We start from the raw sequence: 18,641 nt of genomic DNA on the forward strand, positions 1-18,641 counted from the left end.
CCTGTCTCTACTAAAAAGACAAAAAAATTGGCCAGGTGCGGTGACTCATGCCTGTAATCCCAGCACTTTGGGAGGCCAAGGCGGGTGGATCATCTGAGGTTGGGAGTTTGAGACAAGCCTGAGCAATGTGGAGAAACCCCGTCTCTACTAAAAATACAAAATTAGCTGGGCATGATGGCGCGTGCCTGTAATCCCAGCTACTGGAGGCTGAGGCAGGAGAATTGCTTAAACCCAGGAGGCAGAGGTTGCGGTGAGCTGAGATGGCACCATTGCACTCCAGCCTGGGAACCAAGAGCAAAACTCTGTCTCAAAAAAAAAAATTAGCTGGGCGTGGTGACGTGCGCCTTAAGTACGAGCTACCTGGGAGGCTGAGGCAGGAAAATCGCTTGAACCTGGGAGGCAGAGGTTGCGATGAGCCAAGATTGCACCACTGCACTCCAGCCTGGTGACAGAGACACCGTCTCAAAAAAAAAAAAAAAAAAAAAAAATGAGGAAATTTGACATTTGGAGCCCACATTCAAATCCCATCTATACCATTTGCTAGCTGTGAGACCTTGGGTACGTTCATTAGCCTCTCTCTGTGAGTCCTTCACGCAAAAGAGTCATAGATCCACCCATTATTGGGACCATGAGGTATACATGAAGAATACCGTTTATCTGGAAACTCACAGGCCATGTATTTCTAGGAGATTAATAAATGAGCGAAGAGCTTACTTACAAATCTTGACCCATGGAGAAGTATCATGAAACTCTTCTAATCAGAAGCAGTTGTCTAGATCTCTCAGGATAAAATGACAGCAAAAATGAGTTATCTCATCCAGTGTGTATGCATTAATTACTTTCTGTGTGGTTGTCTTTTTATTGGTGAGAACTATCAAATGACTTAGCTGTAAGTATACTGGTAAAGCATTAAACAGCCTTCCCTTAGATCGTCAGCATCCTGTATCATATCAGCACAGCCACAGAGAGGACTATCTTTTTAAAATTCTGGAACACAAATGGATTTTAAAATATATTATATTGCTTACTCCCAACTTTATAAAAGCTGTGTTGGGTATGTGTACACATGTGTGTGTGTATATATATATATATATATATATGTACTTTGTCACCCATTCTGGGTGCAGTGTTACCATCTTGGCTCACTGCAACCTCTGCCTCCCAGGTTCAAGCAATTCTCCTGCCTCAGCCTCCTGAGAAGCTGGGACTACAGGTATTCACTACCACGCCTGGCTAATTTTTGTATTTTTAGTAGAGATGGGGTTTCACTGTATTGGCCAGGCTGGTCTCAAACTCCTGACCTCAGGTGATCGGCCCACCTCTGCCTCCCAAAGTGCTGGGATTACAGGCATGAGCCACCACGCCTGGCAACACATGTATACTTTTTTAGTACTAAAAGATGATCACGGAATATTAATGCAAGCTAAAAAGCCCCTAGCATATGAAACTTTCATTTGCCATCACCATTATTATTATACTTCTAAGAAAGAGATCATATAAATTACAGCTGAAAGAAAAAAAATCCCCTCATGTACTTGGATTTCCAAGTACAGTTTTGCTATGTTCTTACTGCAACAACAGAATTATTTTTAGTACACATAACTGGTATACAATTAGTAAACATTTAAATTATTTTTTAAAAACTTAAAACTTCAATTGGAATGTGATAATTCAAGCCAAGCAGCATTTCAAGTGACCTTTATATTTGCATTATAAGGAAGCATTAAAAGATTGAGACCTTATGCCTGTATGTGTGTCAGACTGTTTCACCATGCCTGAATAGAACCCATTTTTACGTTTTCTTGGCAATGTTATAAACAATACAACAGACAATCAGAAATAAGCACCTGCACCTCAAACTTCTGTTTAACTACTATAAATTATTTAAATGAAAGCAGTTGTTATACATGCTGCTTGCTCAGTTCTCTCCAAATGGGGATTTGTCTGTTGTGAAAAGAAAGCAGCTTGAGGTTAAATAATAATGCTAAGATGCTAAGTAATTATGATTTCCATTTTTGTATCTAACCTGGATTCCTCGTTCTGGGACACACACACAGTATTTGTCTTTTATGTAGAAGAGTATTTAGGTTGAAGGTATATACTTTTCAAGATATTTAAGGAATAAACCTAAATATTCCTGAACACTTTCCAGGAATTGCTAGAAAGATGACATATAAAACCAAACTTCTTGAATACTTTGCATCTTCTAAAAACAGTTATGAGTCCCATGAATAACCCGTAAAAGCATTCCGATTGATTAGCATCAGTTCTAAATGATGTCATCAGACTATGTAACTTCAAGTAATTTTCTAATCATTATTTCTATATTTGAGATAATGGTTCTTAAAACATCAAATCTCCACGAATCCCCAGTGCTATCCACTGGCAGCATGGCAGTGAATTACAATGAAAACCAGTTCTACAAATGACACTTTGAACGTCATTGTTTCACACCTTTAATACTGTCTTAAAGGGTCTATTACTCTTCAACTATCTTAGTGTACTTTGAAATATAGAAGTAATAATTATCATTGGAACAGTAACTCTAAATCTAAATAGATAAATCCTATAGCAATATTTGTTTACTCGGAACATATTTTCATTTCAAATATATGTAAAATTTCTCACAAAGTCAGAACACAACTCACAGTTTGAACAGAAACCTCAGTGTTTAAATCTCAACATTCAGTAAAATAAACACTACATAGTAGGTTGCTTTTGAATATAAATCACTCATTTAAGTCAATGGGATATAATTTCTAACTTGCGTTAAACGTGAAGAAATAATTTTTTTATGTGAAGCCTTGCCCCAAATCAGTCAAGTGCAAGATTAACATATGATACAAATCAAACTCTACCTAACACAACACGTTTGTCAGAGACTTGAAGCAGATCTGTAACGATAGTTGGGGAACTGAATATCCCAGAGAAAAGCATATCATAGATCAGGCCTCAGTTCTATTACTTCACTGATAACAATGCCTTACTTTATTTATTGAAGAATGTTTCTTCCACTGAAAATACACTTCTAATTTTATAATGCTAGACAGTAGGAGAAAAACTAGGAGCCCATTTAAAAAAAAAAATCCACTCTGATAATGGAATGACTCTTTTCTGCTGTGTAGACAATCAAATTTTTTTTTCTTTTTAACTACTGACGTGCCAGTTTATCCCTGATAACTGATTCAGAAAGATAAATGAACCTTGTGACTTTACATATGAGAATATGTACATATACATATATTCTGAGAAGTTATGTCCCATGATCTGACCCATACTTCTGATTTAAAATATAACTGGTTCTCTCAATAAAACAGTATTAAGTTTTAAACTTAAATCACCCCTTTACTGCACTGTTCTCATTCTCTTTACTTTTTATTTTTACATTATTTCTATAAATACTAAAACAACCCAAAAATCTCCAATCTTGAAACCAACTTAGAGGTCTGAGGTTAGCTTATAACTTTTAAAATATTTTGTTAAAATGTAAAAAACCTGAAACTACAAACAAAAATTTTTAATTTTACAGTATATATCAAATTCTTTTTAAAAAAATATTCTGAACTGTTTTTATATAAGTAACAAGTGTTATTTTTTTAAATGAAACTCCTCTACAGGCCAGAAGAGGATATGTGGTATTGCCCCATTAGAAATCAACACACATTTCATTTGATTATGCTGGTACTTCGACTATTTCAAAGTAGTCATTTGGTAGAATCACATAACCTCTTTCTGATACGTCGTCTTTCTCTTTCTGGAAGTGAACAACCTCCTTTAATTTTTCCAGCTGCCGTTCTTGCCTTCTACATCGCTGCTGCGCGGTCTTGAGCTTTTTTCTGAGTTTTTCAACTTGCTGTTCTAGCTGATGAATCCTTTTCCGCTGGTGCATTGTATCCTCCACAGTATAGTTGTGGTCACAGAAAACTGAGAGATTAACAGGGGTCTGAAGAGGTGGCATTAGTAATCCAATAGCAGCATCAACCTGGGAAACAGGAGGTGGTAAAGGAGGTGGGGGAAGCTGTTCTTGTGGCTCCAGAAGATCATCTTTCTAAAACAAAAATACAGAGTATGTTTGAATTTATTACTAAAGATAAGTTTTTAAAAAATCTGTGGACTGACTGGACATGGTGGCTCACACATGTAATTCTAGCACTTTGGGAGGAAGTGGCGGGCAGATCACCTGAGGTCAGGAGTTTGAGACCAGCCTGGCCAACATAGCGAAACCCCGTCTCTACTAAAAATATGAAAATTAGCCGGGCATGGTGGTAGGTGCCTGTAATCACAGCTACTCAGGAGGCTGAGGCAGGAGAATCACTTGAATCCGGGAGGTGGAGGCTGCAGTGAGCCAAGACCGTGCCACTGCACTCCAGCCTGGGCGACAGAGAGAGACTCTGTCATAAAAAAAAATAATAATAATATAAATAAAGAAAGAAAAGAAAAGAAGCTGTGGAATTTAAGAAATGCTAGATTTTTTGTGTGTGAATCAGTGGTATAGAAACATTCCAAAATAAGACGTTTCAGTTTGAATAAACTTTTTTACCAGAAATAGAAGGACCATGCAAGAAAGAAATAAAATGAATAATTAAATCTAACTAAATACTACGCACTGAGGAGAAAAAATGCTTTGAAACTGAACTGTCACCGATAAAGAAAACCCATAACTTATCAACATATAACTGCTGGTACAGAGTGATTTTTAAATAAGTTACAAAGCTGGACTGAGTTTCTTAGTGTGAGGATATTTATCTTTAATAAACTACATTTTGGGTTTTTCAGAAGTGTATCACTGTTAACTGCAAGGTTCCAGGTACATTTATTCTCTTAACACTAACTGAATTTTCAAAATTTTAATCAATGAACACATTAATTTTACAAACAGAAAGCAACCCAGTATTTAAAGCGCGTATTACCTTGTCACGTGGCTCAGTACAAAGAAATATGGTGGGCACGGCGTTCTCCTTCAGCAGCTTGTTGTTGCACTCCCTCTTAAAGCAGTCTGGAGTGAAGTGCTCTGAACAAATACTGCTGTACTTGGTGGGTTTAAAGTTTTTTCTTCTGACAGCTGCCTCCCATTCTTTACAAAGACTGGGTCGGGTAAGAGGAAACCTAAGAAGAAGGCATAATTCAATTATCTGACCTGATTTTTTAAAATAAATAAAGGCACCCAAACCTTCCAGTTTAGGAAAGATCTTATATTGGCATTAGAGATGTTACAATGGTATTATACTGGATTCAAGATTAGCTTTAGTTATCTATTTACCTCACTTATTTATTTATTTTGAGATGGAGTCTTGCTCTGTTGCCCAGGCTGAAGTGCAGTACAATCTCGACTCACTGCAACCTCCGCCTCCTGGGTTCAAGCAATTCTCTGCCTCAGCCTCCCGAGTAGCTGGGATTACAGGTGCCCTCCACCACGCCCAGCTAATTTTTGTATTTTTAGTAGAGACAGGGTTTCACCATCTTGGTCAGGCTGGTCTTGAACTCCTGACCTCGTGATCCACCCACCTCAGCCTCCCAAAAGTGCTAGGATTACAGGTGTGAGCCACCATGCCCAGCCTATGTCATTTATTAATGTTTAACTTTTTTATACTGAGTTCACCAAAAGACTCAAATACATACTATAGAATAAATGTGCCTCTGGCTCATGCCTGTAATCCCAGCACTTTAGGAAGCCAAGGTCCGAGGGATTGCTTGAGTTCAAGAGTTTGCGACTAGCCTGGGCAACATGGCAAAACCCTGTCTCTACAAAAAAAATACAAAAATTAGCTGGGCATGGTGGTATGTGGCCAGGTACTCAGGAGGCTGGGGTGGGAGGATCACTCGAGTCAGGGAGGTCAAGGCTGTAGTGAGCCAAGATTGTTCCACAGCACTCCAGCTTGGGTGACAGAGCCATACCCTGTCTCAAAAAGAAAAAAAAAAAATCTGTCTTCTTATTTTTTACCAGTAATTTTCTGTGTGCTGCACAGAAAGACAAAGATTGCACATTTGTATCTATGTACTGGGAAAAAGAGGCTTCTATTCTAGTTCTCTTAGTATCAGTCTGACAAATACGAATAGGTTAAATTTGAATTATATTAAAGGCAGGTAATGATAAGGAGAGAAAAGTATTTTCTAATCAACTGGGATGTCCATCAGTCTCAGGTAAAGGAGGATAGTGAGAGTTTACATTTATAACTCTTCCAAGTAAAGGATCTGGTAAACTGGGGGGATTAGGATAAAAAAAACCGAGGGAAGGACATTTTGAATTTACGTTCCAGTTTCTCTTCCATGTTCGGCATGCTAGAGCCTGACTCTGCTATTAAGAGATCTTTATGCGAGTCCCTTTTCTTTGTACAACATAGCTCTCTCTACTGCCACTATGCAGAAGCTGGGAGAAGTGTTCCTGCTAAAATATCTCAGCTGGAAATGGCCTCTATAGGTATAAACTATGGTAGCATTCGCTGGTAAAATTCAGTACGAAGGGCCTCCTATCTCAAGGACAATAAATTTACAGCTGTTTGTGAGATTCTGTTAAGATCTTTCCCATCTACTCCCAACACCTGCTCTTTTAGATAAGGGATAAGGTGCAGGTTAGCCCTTCTTTTGATTAAATTCACATCTGTTTAACATCTAGCAGAAACACAGTTTTTTGTTTGTTTGTTTTTGTTTTTTGAGACAGTCTCCCTCTGTCACCCCAGCTGGAGTGCAGCGCGAGATCTCAGCTCACTGCAACCTCCGTATCCTGGGTTCAAGGGTTTCCCCTGCCTCAGTCTCCCGAGTAGCTGGGATTACAGGCGTGCGCCACCACTCCCAGCTAATTTTTGTATTTTTAGTAGAGACAGGGTTTTGCCACGTTGGCCAGGCAGGTCTCGAACTCCTGATCTCAGGTGATCCGCCCACCTTGGCCTCCCAAAGTGCTGGGATTACAGGCGTGAACCACCGCGCCTGGCCAAAAACACAGTTACTTCTGACTTGTGAATACCATCCTTAACTAGTTTCCAGTGCCGATGAAACATTTTCCATTTTAGATTCCTTCTGCCATGCCATCAGAAATGTGGGCCGGGGAGCTGTGCATGTAATCCTGTCACCATCACCTGACCTATTCCTACATTTTGAAAGACCATGTTTACAGAAATTCCAATTAAATCAAAAGATAATACTGGGACATCCTGAACGTGTTCTATCCCCTTCAAGGGGGTAACATCATTACTCTGGAGACCTCTCTATGTTCTACACACTGTTTCTATAGGGTCCATCTCACATGATATCATTTTAAAAATGCATGGAAACTCCCCTAGTAAACTTAGATGGCCCCACGCCAAAATAAATAAATAAATAAATTTAAAGACTATTTAACATTTTGCTTTAGTAATTATTTACCTAATTATAAAAGATAATTAGCTAATTACCTATGGCTAATTTGTATAGTTTACCCCTGGATCTATTTCTTAGCTATCATCCGCGTATAGTCGTGAGGAATTCTTGCAAAGAAAACTTAACATAAATGTAATTAAAATTCAGCTGAATGAAAATATTATGTCACATTTTATAAGCGTTTGACAGTAAGTAATTTCAACTTTGCACGTTTTTCCCATTTTCAGGAGAATATTTTTGATCCTAGCACTCTTAGCTATCAAACAGCTCTGAAATTGTGGGGAGTTTCCTCCGCAAGGGCTTCCTCTATGCACACGTAATGCCACAATAAATAAAGGTCAGTGTGAGCCATTTGATTACGATCCATGTTGTAACTGTCCAATCATTACTGTGTGCTGAAAAGATAACGATTTATCTTGGCAGTACCTGAAGCTTTCTCCAGAACTTAGGGTCCTTAAAGCTTAGTTCCTAGAGACTGGAGGCAAAAATTCTCCCTGATTTCCCAGGCAAAAAATCAACCCTTAATTACTACGATGCCGGCTTCCCATCCACCGTAATGGCGAAAAAGGTAGTGATTTCGTTTAAACGCCTTTGTTTCTATTTCAAATTCGCCCCTAAGACGTTATTACACCTGGCTGGTCTGTGACCCTGGCGGTGGCAAAATCCGTGCCACCCGAGGCATCGCCCGCGGGCTCCGTACTCGTCAACCGAGGCCGCGAGCGAAGCCTGCACCCAGGGCCTGCTTCAGGAGCGCAAGAAACGGCCGCCACGGCGACGCGCGCCGAGCACGCGCAGCCGGGCGGCGGTTCCCCACGAGACGCGGTGGGAAACGCCCGGCGCGGCCGGTCCCAGACCCCGCCCGCCCCTCGCGCGGACACGCGCCTGGCTCCGCCCCCGGCCCCGCCGGCCGCGCGCCCCCACCCCGGCTGGGACCGGCCCCACGAGGCGCGCAGGGTCCTCACTTGTGGAAAGAAACGGGCTTGTCCTTGTCGTAGCGGTTCTTGCAGCCGTAGGCGGAGCAGGACTGCACCATCCTTCCGGTCCTCAGGCACTTCACTTCTGCCGCCGCAGAAGGCAGGGGAAGCTGCTTTCAGTGTCGCCGCGCTCGGTTGGACACCCTCGTTTCTTTTGTAGCTTTGGCCAACAGTTACAGGGATGGTGGCCTCCCTCGGGGGTGACTAGTGTGCCCGTTTTGTTGTTTGCATTAGCAGAAGGACCACAGCCATCGCCCGTCTCCCATCTCCAAGATGGCGGAGGCAGCTTCAACCTCACCTATCGCGAGGGGTGCGTCCTACTGTCTCTGATTACTCCGAGGTCAGAGGTAACCTTTCCTGGGAAGCTGACTATTGGCTGAGGCCAGGTGTTTCCGGCGGTGGCTTCGGAGTTGCGGAAGTGGGCGGAGCCCGGAGCTTCCGGCCGGAAGGAAGGAACTGCTTGGAGGAGGAGGCGCGGCGGGAGGCCGGATTCCAGGGGCCACCTCAAACCCCGGGCTGTTCCGGTGGATTAATTGATCTGGAGCTTTCCTGGGGCGGCTTAGAGTAGGAAACAACTGGGGCCTTTTGGAGAACAGGTGTAAAGCCGAGGTCGTTGTCTGATTCCTCCCATTTCTTTAAAAGGGCAGGCCGGGCGCGGTGGCTCACGCCTGTGATCCCAGCACTTTGGGAGGCCGAGGCGGGTGGATCACGAGGTCAAGAGATCGAGACCATCCTGGTCAACATGGTGAAACCCCGTCTCTACCAAAAATACAAAAAATTAGCTGGGCATGGTGGCGCGTGCCTGTAATCCCAGCTACTCAGGAGGCTGAGGCAGGAGAATTGCCTGAACCCAGGAGGCGGAGGTTGCGGTGAGCCGAGATCGCGCCATTGCACTCCAGCCTGGGTATCAAGAGCGAAACTCCGCCTCAAAAAAAAAAGGGCGGGCACAGATGGTGTATGATTAATAAAATTGTGGAACCTTTTCCCAGAATGCTGATCTTTATCCCATTGCCTGTCTCTTCAGGTATCACAAGGCTCTGTGAGAGCCAACGTGGCAGGTTTTTAGGAATGAAAAAAGACACACTCACAAAATCATCTCAGTTGCCAAACGCAGAAGCCTTATAATATGTATGTATGTCTGTATATGTATCTATCTATCTATGTATATATAATTAAAAAAATAGAGACGGTGCCTCCCCACGTTGCCTAGGCCGGTCTAGAACTCAAGCCCAAGGGATCCGGCCTCCCAGTGGCCTGGGATTACAGAAGTGAACCACCAGGCCCTCTCCAGAAGCTGTTATGAAGGGATGTCCATTGCTGTGATTTCCATGCGCTGTGTTGCAAATCGCAAGCTGCTGCAGCAACTTTTAACATCTGAGAGAGACTGTGTCAGAGGGGTTCTAAACTAGAGCGACTCTGTGTTGAGTGAGGGCTGGGAAGATGAGGCTGAGACTTGCTGGGCCGCATTCCCGGAAGGTTAGGTATTCGTAGCCTCTAGATGTTTACAGTTAAGGCAACGGATTGATAATATTTACTAAACAGACCCAGACTTCCAAGTGTCCGGATATCCTGATATTTTGAGAACAGAAGCATTCCTAATTTTGCTTTAAAGATAATATTGGACAGGGCGCAGTAGCTCAGGCCTGTAATCCCAGCACTTTGAAAGGTGGAGGTGGGCGGATCACCTGAGGTCAGGAGTTCGAAACCAGCCTGGCCAACACGGTGAAACCCTTCTCTTCTAAAAATACAACAGTTAGCCGGGTGTGGTGGCACATGCCTCAAATACCAGCTACTCTGGAGGCTAAGGCAGGAGAATCACTTGATCCTGCGGAGGTTGCAGTGAGCCTTGTTTGTGCCACTGCACTCCAGCCTGGGTGACAGAGTGAGACTCTATCTCATAAATAAAGATGATATTGATTCTTACATAATATAGTAATTAATCATTTGTCACAAACCCTTGTAGCAGAGCACATCTCCCATGATCTTTTTTTATACTGTATATAAACAAGTGTTATATCTTTTACTTTTGGGAACACCCTGTTCTCTCTATGGAGTAGCTGTACTTTCACCACTTTATGTTCTTAACAAACTTGCTTTTGCTTTGCACTGTGGACTCGCCCTGAATGCTTTCTTGCACAAAATCCAAAAACCCTCTCTTGGGGTCTGGATTGGGATCCCTTTCTTGTAACAGTTTTACTTAATTCCCGGCTCCTTTTCTTTACATGGATCTGAGCCAGGCAAACCTGGAGAGCATACTTTTGAGTAATTCCTTGGCCCTTATTCTCTACCTTTCCTGCTGCCTTAAATGTTGGTGTTTCCCCAGGGTTCTATCCTCTAACTCCTAAACACCTGCTCCTTGAACTGAATCAAATGCCCAGCGCTTTGGGAAGCCGAGGCGGGTGGATCACGAGGTCAAGAGATCGAGACCATCCTGGTCAACATGGTGAAACCCCGTCTCTACTAAAAATACAAAAAATTAGCTGGGCATGGTGGCACGTGCCTGTAATCCCAGCTACTCGGGAGGCTGAGGCAGGAGAATTGCTTGAACCCAGGAGGTGGAGGTTGCAGTGAGCCAAGATCGCGCCATTGCACTCCAGCCTGGGTAACAAGAGTGAAACTCCTTCTCAAAAAAAAAAAAAAAGACAACACTGAAGTTTGCTGCATCGATTGACTCTTCCTTTCACTAAAGATTTCTCTGTAGCAAGTAACGCTGTTTAATAGCATTTTACTCACAGTAGAACTTCTTTCAGAATTGGAGTTAATCCTCTCAAACCCTGCCACTGCTTTATCAACTAGGTTTATGTAATATTGAAAATATTCCAAATCCCTTGTTGTCTGTTCACAGCATCTTTACCAGTAGATTCCATCTTCAGAAACTACTTTCTTTGCTCATCTATAAGAGGCAACTCCTCATCTGTTCAAGTTTCATCTGTGCAATGAAATTGCAGCAACTCAGTCATATCTTCAGAATCCACTTTTAATTCCAGTTCTCTTGCTGTTTCTATCACATCTGCAGTGACTTCTTCCACTGACGTCTTGAACCCCTCAAAGTCATCCATGAGGGCTAGAATCAACTTCTTCCAAACTCCTGTTAATGGTGATATTTTGTCCTCCCATGAAATTATTGATGTTCTTCAGATCATCTAGAATGGCGAATCCTTTCCAGAAGGTTTTCAACTGACTTTGCCCAGATACATCAGAGGAATAGTGATTCCTCTGTGGCAGCTATAGGCTTACAAAGTGTATTTCTTAGGTAATAAAACTTGAAAGTCACAATACTCCTTGATTTATGGGACTGCAGAATGATGTTGTGTTATAGGCATGAAAACAACGTTTATCTCCTTGTACATCTCCACTTGAGCTCTTGGGTGACCAGGTACATTGTCAATGAGCAGTATTATTTTGAAAGCAATCTTTCTTTCTGAGCAGTAGGTATAACAATGGACTTAAAATTTTCAGTGAACCATGCTGTAAATAGATGTGCTGTCATCCAGGCTTTATTATTCCATTTGTTGAGCACAGGCAGAGTAGATCAACACTCTTAAGACTAATAGGATTTCTGAAATGGTAAATGAGCATTGGCTTCAACTTACAGTCATCAGTTACATCAGCCCCTAACAAGAGAGTCAGCCCGTCCTGCGAAGCTTTAAAGCCAGGCACTGAATTCTCCTTCTTGGCTACTAAAAGTACTACATGGCGTCTTCTTCCAGTAGAAGCCTGATCTATCTGCATTGAAAATCTGCTGTCAGTGCCGCCACCTTCATCAGCGATTTTAGCTGGATCTTCTGGAGAACTCGCTGTAGCTTCTCCATCAGCACTGCTCCTTCACCTGGTGCTTTTATGTTATGGAGATGGCTTCTTTCCTTAAACCTCCTGAACCGACGCCCTCTGCTAGCTTCCAGCTTCGTTCTGCAGTTTCCTCACCTCTCTCAGCCTTCACAGAATTGAACAGGATTTGGTTTAAGGGAAGATCATTTAAACTAACTTTTTCTTCTTTTTTGAGACTGAGTCTCACACTGTAGCCCAGGCCAGAGTGCAGTGGCACGATCTTTTGCTCACTGCAACCTCCACCTCCCGGATTCAAGTAATTCTCCTGCCTCAGTCATCCATGTAGCTGGGTAATATTACAGGCACGCACCACCGTGCCCAACTACTTTTTATATTTTTAGTACAGATGGGGTTTTGCCATGTTGGCCAGGCTGGTCTCAAACTCCTGACCTCAAGTGATCCACCCACCTTGGCTTCCCAAAGAGCTGGGATTACAAGCATGAGCCATGGCTCCTGGCCCATTTAGACTTTCTCCATATCAGCATTAAGGCTATTTAGCTTTTTTATCATTCGTGTGTTCACTGGAATAGCACTTCTAATTTCCTTCAAGAATTTTTCCTTTTCATTCACAGCTTGGCTGTTTAGCATAAGCGGCCTAGCTTTCAGCCTATCATGGCTTTCAACATGCCTTCCTCACCAGGCTTGATCATTTCTACCTTATGATTTAAAGTAAGGAACTTAGTGAGCACTTAATGGGCATTGTAGGGTTATTAATTGGCCCAATTTCAATGTTGTTGTGTTTCAAGGAATAGGGAGGCCCAAGGAGAGGGAGAGAGACTGGGGAATGGCCAGTGAGGAAAGAGTGAGAACACACCCAATTTGTATCAATTAAGCTCACCATATGAGGGTGAGGTTTGTAGCCCTCCAAAACAATTACAATAGTAGCATCAAAGATCACTGATCACGGATCACCATAACAGCTATAATAATAATAAGAAAGTTTGCAATATTTTGAGAGTTACCAAAATGTGACAAAGAGACATGACTTGAGTACACGCTGCTGGAAATTGGTGCCAGCGGACTTGCTCAAAGCAGGGCTGCCACAAACATTCGATGTGTAAAAAGTACAGTATCTGCAAAAATCAATTAAGCAAAGTGCAACAAAGTGAGGTCTGCTGGTACCAGAATACCAGAATAGTAATTTATTAGAATTACCAGGGAGAGAGAGATATATATATATATATTTTTTTTTTAATTGCATTTTAGGTTTTGGGGTGCATGTGAAGAACATGCAAGATTGTTGCATAGGTACACACATGGCAGTGTGATTTGCTGCCTTCCTCCCCATCACCTATATCTGGCATTTCTCCCCATGCTATCTCTCCCCAACTCCCCAGCCCCCGCTGTCCCTCCCCTATTTCCCCACAACAGACCCCAGTGTGTAGTGCTCCCCTCCCTGTGTCCATATGTTCTCATTGTTCAACACCCACGTGTGAGTGAGAACATGCGGTGTTTGATTTTCTGTTCTTGTGTCAGTTTGCTGAGAATGATGGTTTGCAGGTTCATCCATGTCCCTACAAAGGACACGAACTCATCATTTTTTATGGCTGCATAGTATCCCATTGTGTATATGTGCCACATTTTCCCTGTTCAATCTATCATCGATGGGCATTTGGGTTGGTTCCAAGTCTTTGCTACTGTAAACAGTGCCGAAATGAACATTCGTGTGCATGTGTCCTTATAATAGAATGATTTATAATCCTTTGGATATATACCCAGTAATGGGATTGCTGGGTCAAATGGAATTCCTATTTCTAGGTCCTTGAGGAATCGCCACACTGTCTTCCACAATGGTTGAACTAATTTACACTCCCACCAACAGTGTAAAAGTGTTCCTATTTCTCCACATCCTCTCCAGCATCTACTATCTCCAGATTTTTTAATGATCGCCATTCTAACTGGTGTGAGGTGGTATCTCAATGTGGTTTTGATTTGCATTTCTCTAATGACCAGTGATGATGAGCATTTTTTCATATGTTTGTTGGCCTCATACATGTCTTCTTTTGTAAAGTATCTGTTCATATCCTTCGCCCACTTTTGAATGGGTTTGTTTTTTTCTTGTAAATCTGTTTTAGTTCTTTGTAGATTCTGGATATTAGCCCTTTGTTTGATGGGTAGATTACAAAAATTTTTTCCCATTCTGTTGGTTGCCGATTCACTCTAATGACTGTTTCTTTTCTTGTGCAGAAGCTGTGGAGTTTGATTAGGTCCCATTTGTCTATTTTGGCTTTTGTTGCCAATGCTTTTGGTGTTTTGGTCATGAGGTCCTTGCCTATGCCTATGTCCTGAATGGTTATGCCTAGATTTTCTTCTAGGGTTTTTATGGTGTAGGTCTTATGTTTAAGTCTTTAATCCATCTGGAGTTAATTTTAGTGTAAGGTGTCAGGAAGGGGTCCAGTTTCTGCTTTCTGCACATGGCTAGCCAGTTTTCCCAACACCATTTATTAAACAGGGACTCCTTTCCCCATTGCTTGTTTTTGTCAGGTTTGTCAAAGATCGGATGGTTGTAGATGTGTGGCGTTGCCTCCAAGGCCTCTGTTCTGTTCCTTTGGTCTGTATCTCAGTTTTGGTACCAGTACCATGCTGTTTTGATTACTGTAGGCTTGTAGTATAGTTTGAAGTCAGGTAGTGTGATGCCTCCTGCCAGGGATATTGAGACTGCTGGAAATATCTCTGAGGTCCTCTGTGCCTGTGTCTGATAAATGTCAGAATGGATAATATTGTGAAATGAAAAAGTGTATTTCAACTTAGAGTTCCCTGAAATTGTTTTCTCATTTATTGATTCAACAAATATTTACTGACTTTGCTGTATGCACAGTTCTGTGGGCTTGGGATATATTAGTGAAGGAGATTTCTGCCCTCAGGGACCTAATGTTCTTGTGGGCATTCGGGAGGCAGATAGCAAACACGTGACCACAGAGTAAGTTAGCCAGTGAGAGCTGCTCTGTGGGGTGAGGGAGTTGCAAGTTTCCTTATGGTGGACAGGACAGGTCTAACAGAGGAAGTGGCTATTGGGCAAAGATCAGGAGTTGGTGAGAGTTGGCTGTGAGGATGCCCAGGAGAGGAGCCTGAGAGTCAGAGGGAACTGCCAGGGCAGAGCTCCTGAGGCTGGACGTGCTTGGCCTGCTCAAATGACAGCAAGGAGGGATTGGTGGCTGGAGCAGAGTGAGCTGCGGGGACAAATGCGAGATGAGGTTAGAGAAGAAATGAGTGAGCAAGATAGTGTGGGGCCTTGCAGGCTGGCGTGAGGACTTTGCCTTTATTCCATGGGAAAGGGGGAGCAAGCAGGCTTTCCAGCAGTCACACCTAAGATGATCATTGGGCTGCATTGCACGTAGGTGGCTGGGCACTTCCGGCCTGGGAGACTGCCCGGCAGGTTGCTGTGATCCTTTAGGTGAGAGACCTGGGCGGTAGCCATGACGGAGTAAGAAGTGATCTTTTCTTGTCTTCCGCCCCTTCCTGTCTTTCCCTTCATTTATTTATTAATCTTTATGTGTTGAGCACTACTGTGGTGACAGGTATGATGGTAATCTGAGAATATCCGAATATCTGGGTGGGCAAAATTAACACTGTTTCTATTTTCGTACAGCTTGTATTCTAATGAGAGGACCACAGACAGTGAAAACATCACTATGACCGTGGCGCTGTGCTGAGATGTCTGAATGCCTCAGAGTGCCCCAGGGCTAAGGAGAGGGGAAGATCACTGCCTACTTTTGCTGAAGTAGTTGGGTAGTCTGAGCGAGGAGGAAACATTTAACCTGAGAACCAAAGGATGGAAACACAGTCTAGTGACATGAAGGATGAAAGTGGTGAGGCTGGAGGGAGCATTCAGGCATGGGGTGAAGACAGGCCCAGACCTGTGTCTGACTGTCCAGGCAGGAGAGTTCTGTGTATCCCAGGAACCCAATGGGGGCTGTGGCGGTAGAGTCCAGGGAGCTGGGATGAGGGCATGAAGTGAAGTTGAAGAAGCAGGGAAGCCTGTTGGTTTGGATTTAAGTGCAGTGGGACGACATCAAACATTTTTAAAATGTCATTCTGACGACCGTGTGCAGAGTTCATCAGAGGAGGGCCGCTATGCAAGTGAGCCTCTATGCATTAAGAGGCTGTTGCAGGCAAGCAGGAGATGTTAGTAACTTGGACTGCAGTAGTGGCAGAGGGCATAGTGATGGGATTCAACATGTGGATGGTAGAAATGGCAGGGCTTGTTGATAAACGGTTATAAGAATAAAAGAGGAGGATGGGCACAGTGGCTCACGCCTGTAATCCCAACACTTTGGAAAGCTGAGGCGGGTGGATCACCTGAGGTCAGGAGTTCAAGACCAACCTGGGCAACATGATGAAACCCCGTTTCCACTAAAAATACAAAATTTAGCTGGGCATGGTGGCACGTGCCTATAATCCCAGCTACTTGGGAGGCTGAGGCAGGAGAATCACTTGTGCCCAGGAGGCAGAGGTTGCAGTGAGCCAAGATTGTGCCATTGCACTTGACTCTGTCTCAAAAAATAAAAAGAGTAAGAGAGGAACTCAGATATCAACACAGACTTAAGCTTGCATTTCTGGCTTGAGAGTTTTGTTTTGAGACAGGATCTCCTGTTGCCCAGGCTGGACCGCAGTGGTGCGACCCACAGGGCTCACTGCAGCCTTGACTTCTGAGCCCAGGTGATCCTCCCACCTCAGCCTCTGGAGTAGCTATGACCACAGGCATGTGCCACCATATATGGCTATTTTTTTTATTTGTAGAGATGGGGATCTCACTATGTTGCCCAGGCTGGTCTTGAACTCCTGGACTCAAATGATCCTCCTGCCTCGGCCTCTCAAAGTGCTAGGATGATAGGCATGAGCCACCATCCAGGCCTGGCTTGAGCATTTGATTGGATGGATAGTGGTGCCTTTTACTGAGATGCAGACAACCTTTAATAAAAAGAAGGGAGCTACTTCCACCAGCAAAGTAAAGGCCTTGGAGGGGGAAGTGATTTAGGAAATTAGGTTGTCAGCTGGGAAGTGCAGGGATGTCAGAAGAGAATGAACGTATAAGACAGTTCAGAGAAGCTGGGGGCACAAGCCACGTAAGCAGCACCCAAGGATCGCCAGCTAGCAGGGTGCCCTGTTGGTGTCTGTGATCATTAATCCAGCTAGCGTGAAACCGGTCAATGTGGTGTCCCTCAGCCAAGTTCTCCTTTGTTCCCTTTTCTTGTTTCCTGTCTTCCAGTGAGCCATAACTTGTATACTTTTATTATCTGTTGAATATAATCTTTATGCTTCCTTATTTCAAAATGGTAAACGTAGACTATTGGTATGGTGAATTACATATAATTTATTTGTTTTTTTTTTGAGATGCGTCTCGCCCTGTTGTCCAGGCTGGAGTACAATGGCGCAATCTCGGCTCACTGTACCCTCTGCCTCCTGGGTTCAAGTGATTCATCTGTCTCAGGCTCCCAAGTAGCTAGGATTACAGGTGTGCACCACCATGCCCGGCTAACTTTTTGTATCTTTAGTAGAGACAGGGTTTCACCATGGTGGCCAGGCTGGTCTCAAACTTTCTGACCCCATGATCCGCCTGCCTTGGCCTCCCAAAGTGCTGGGATTACAGATGTGAGCCACCCCACCCAGCCAATTTATTTTTTTGAGATGGAGTCTCACTCTGTCACCCAGGCTGGAGTGCAATGGCATGGTCTTGGCTCACTGCAACCTCTGCCTCCCGGGTTCAAGCTATTCTCCTGCCTCAGCCTCCAGAGTAGCTGGGACTACAGACGCGTGCCACCACACTCAGCTATTTTTTTGCATTTTAGTAGAGACGGGGTTTTACAATGTTGGTGGCTGGTCTCAAAATTCTGACCTCGTGATCCGCCCATCTCAGCATCCCAAAGTGTTGGGATTACAGGTGTGAGCCACTGCGCCCGGCTGAATTACATATAATTTAAAACAATTTGTTGCATTGAATTGAATGTTGAATTTTTCTTTGTAAAACATCTCCATGACTAAATTTTCATTGTGGTCTGCCAATTAACTTATTTGCTTCATAGAAAAATAATTTTCAGTGCTGGGCATGGTGGCTTACACCTGTAATCCCAGCACTTTGGAAGGCTGAGCCCAGGAGTTTAAGACTTGGCTGGACAACACAGCCAGACCATGTATCTACAAACTTTTTTTTTTTTTTTAGTTAGCCAGGTGTAGTGGCACACACCTATAGTCCCAGCTACTTGGGAGGCTGAGGCAGGAGGATCACTTGAGCCCAGGAATTCAAGACTGCAGTGAGCTATGATTGTGCCACTGCACTCCAGCCTAGGCAACACAGTGAGACCCTGTCTCTGACCAACCAACCAACAAACAAACAAAAAAACCTAACAAAGTTAATTAGAAATGTGATGAGATATTGGATGTCCATTAGTGATAATGAAAACCACTGCAACCATTATACCAAATGCTCTTTCCGGAGTGCTGAAAGTAAACAAATGTTAAAGAAACAGAAAAACAACACTTTTAAAA

The 18,641-nt window shown here is 43.3% G+C and overlaps 1 protein-coding gene across 2 annotated transcripts; it reads right to left on the reverse strand.

Moving 5' to 3' along the window:
- Window positions 1-2,440: 2,440 nt before the first annotated feature.
- On the reverse strand, window positions 2,441-8,654 carry THAP1 (THAP domain containing 1). Of its 2 annotated transcripts, XM_012476091.3 has the most exons (3): window positions 8,316-8,643; window positions 4,911-5,106; window positions 2,441-4,048 (listed from the first exon to the last, which is right to left on the reverse strand). In XM_012476091.3, the coding sequence occupies exons 1-3, from the start codon at window positions 8,384-8,386 to the stop codon at window positions 3,674-3,676; spliced, it is 642 nt and encodes a 213-aa protein (XP_012331514.1). In that variant the 5' UTR covers window positions 8,387-8,643; the 3' UTR covers window positions 2,441-3,673. The 2 variants fall into 2 exon arrangements, with proteins under 2 accessions (XP_012331514.1, XP_021531538.1); XM_021675863.2 differs by lacking the exon at window positions 4,911-5,106 and having other exon boundaries at window positions 3,869-4,048; window positions 8,316-8,654.
- Between the last annotated feature and the right edge of the window lie 9,987 nt (window positions 8,655-18,641).

Source organism: Aotus nancymaae, unplaced genomic scaffold, assembly GCF_030222135.1.
Source record: "Aotus nancymaae isolate 86718 unplaced genomic scaffold, 86718_ANA_hifiasm-v0.15.2.pri h1tg000097l, whole genome shotgun sequence".
In the NCBI taxonomy this organism is placed as follows: domain Eukaryota; kingdom Metazoa; phylum Chordata; class Mammalia; order Primates; family Aotidae; genus Aotus; species Aotus nancymaae.

Coding starts and splice junctions, on each gene's coding strand:
- THAP1 (XM_012476091.3), bottom strand. CDS start 8,386: ATGGTGCAGTCCTGCTCCGCCTACGGCTGCAAGAACCGCTACGACAAG. Junction 5,107..8,315: donor AAGCCCGTTTCTTTCCACAA/GTGAGGACCCTG, acceptor CCTTCTTCTTAG/GTTTCCTCTTACCCGACCCA. Junction 4,049..4,910: donor GTACTGAGCCACGTGACAAG/GTAATACGCGCT, acceptor TTTTTGTTTTAG/AAAGATGATCTTCTGGAGCC.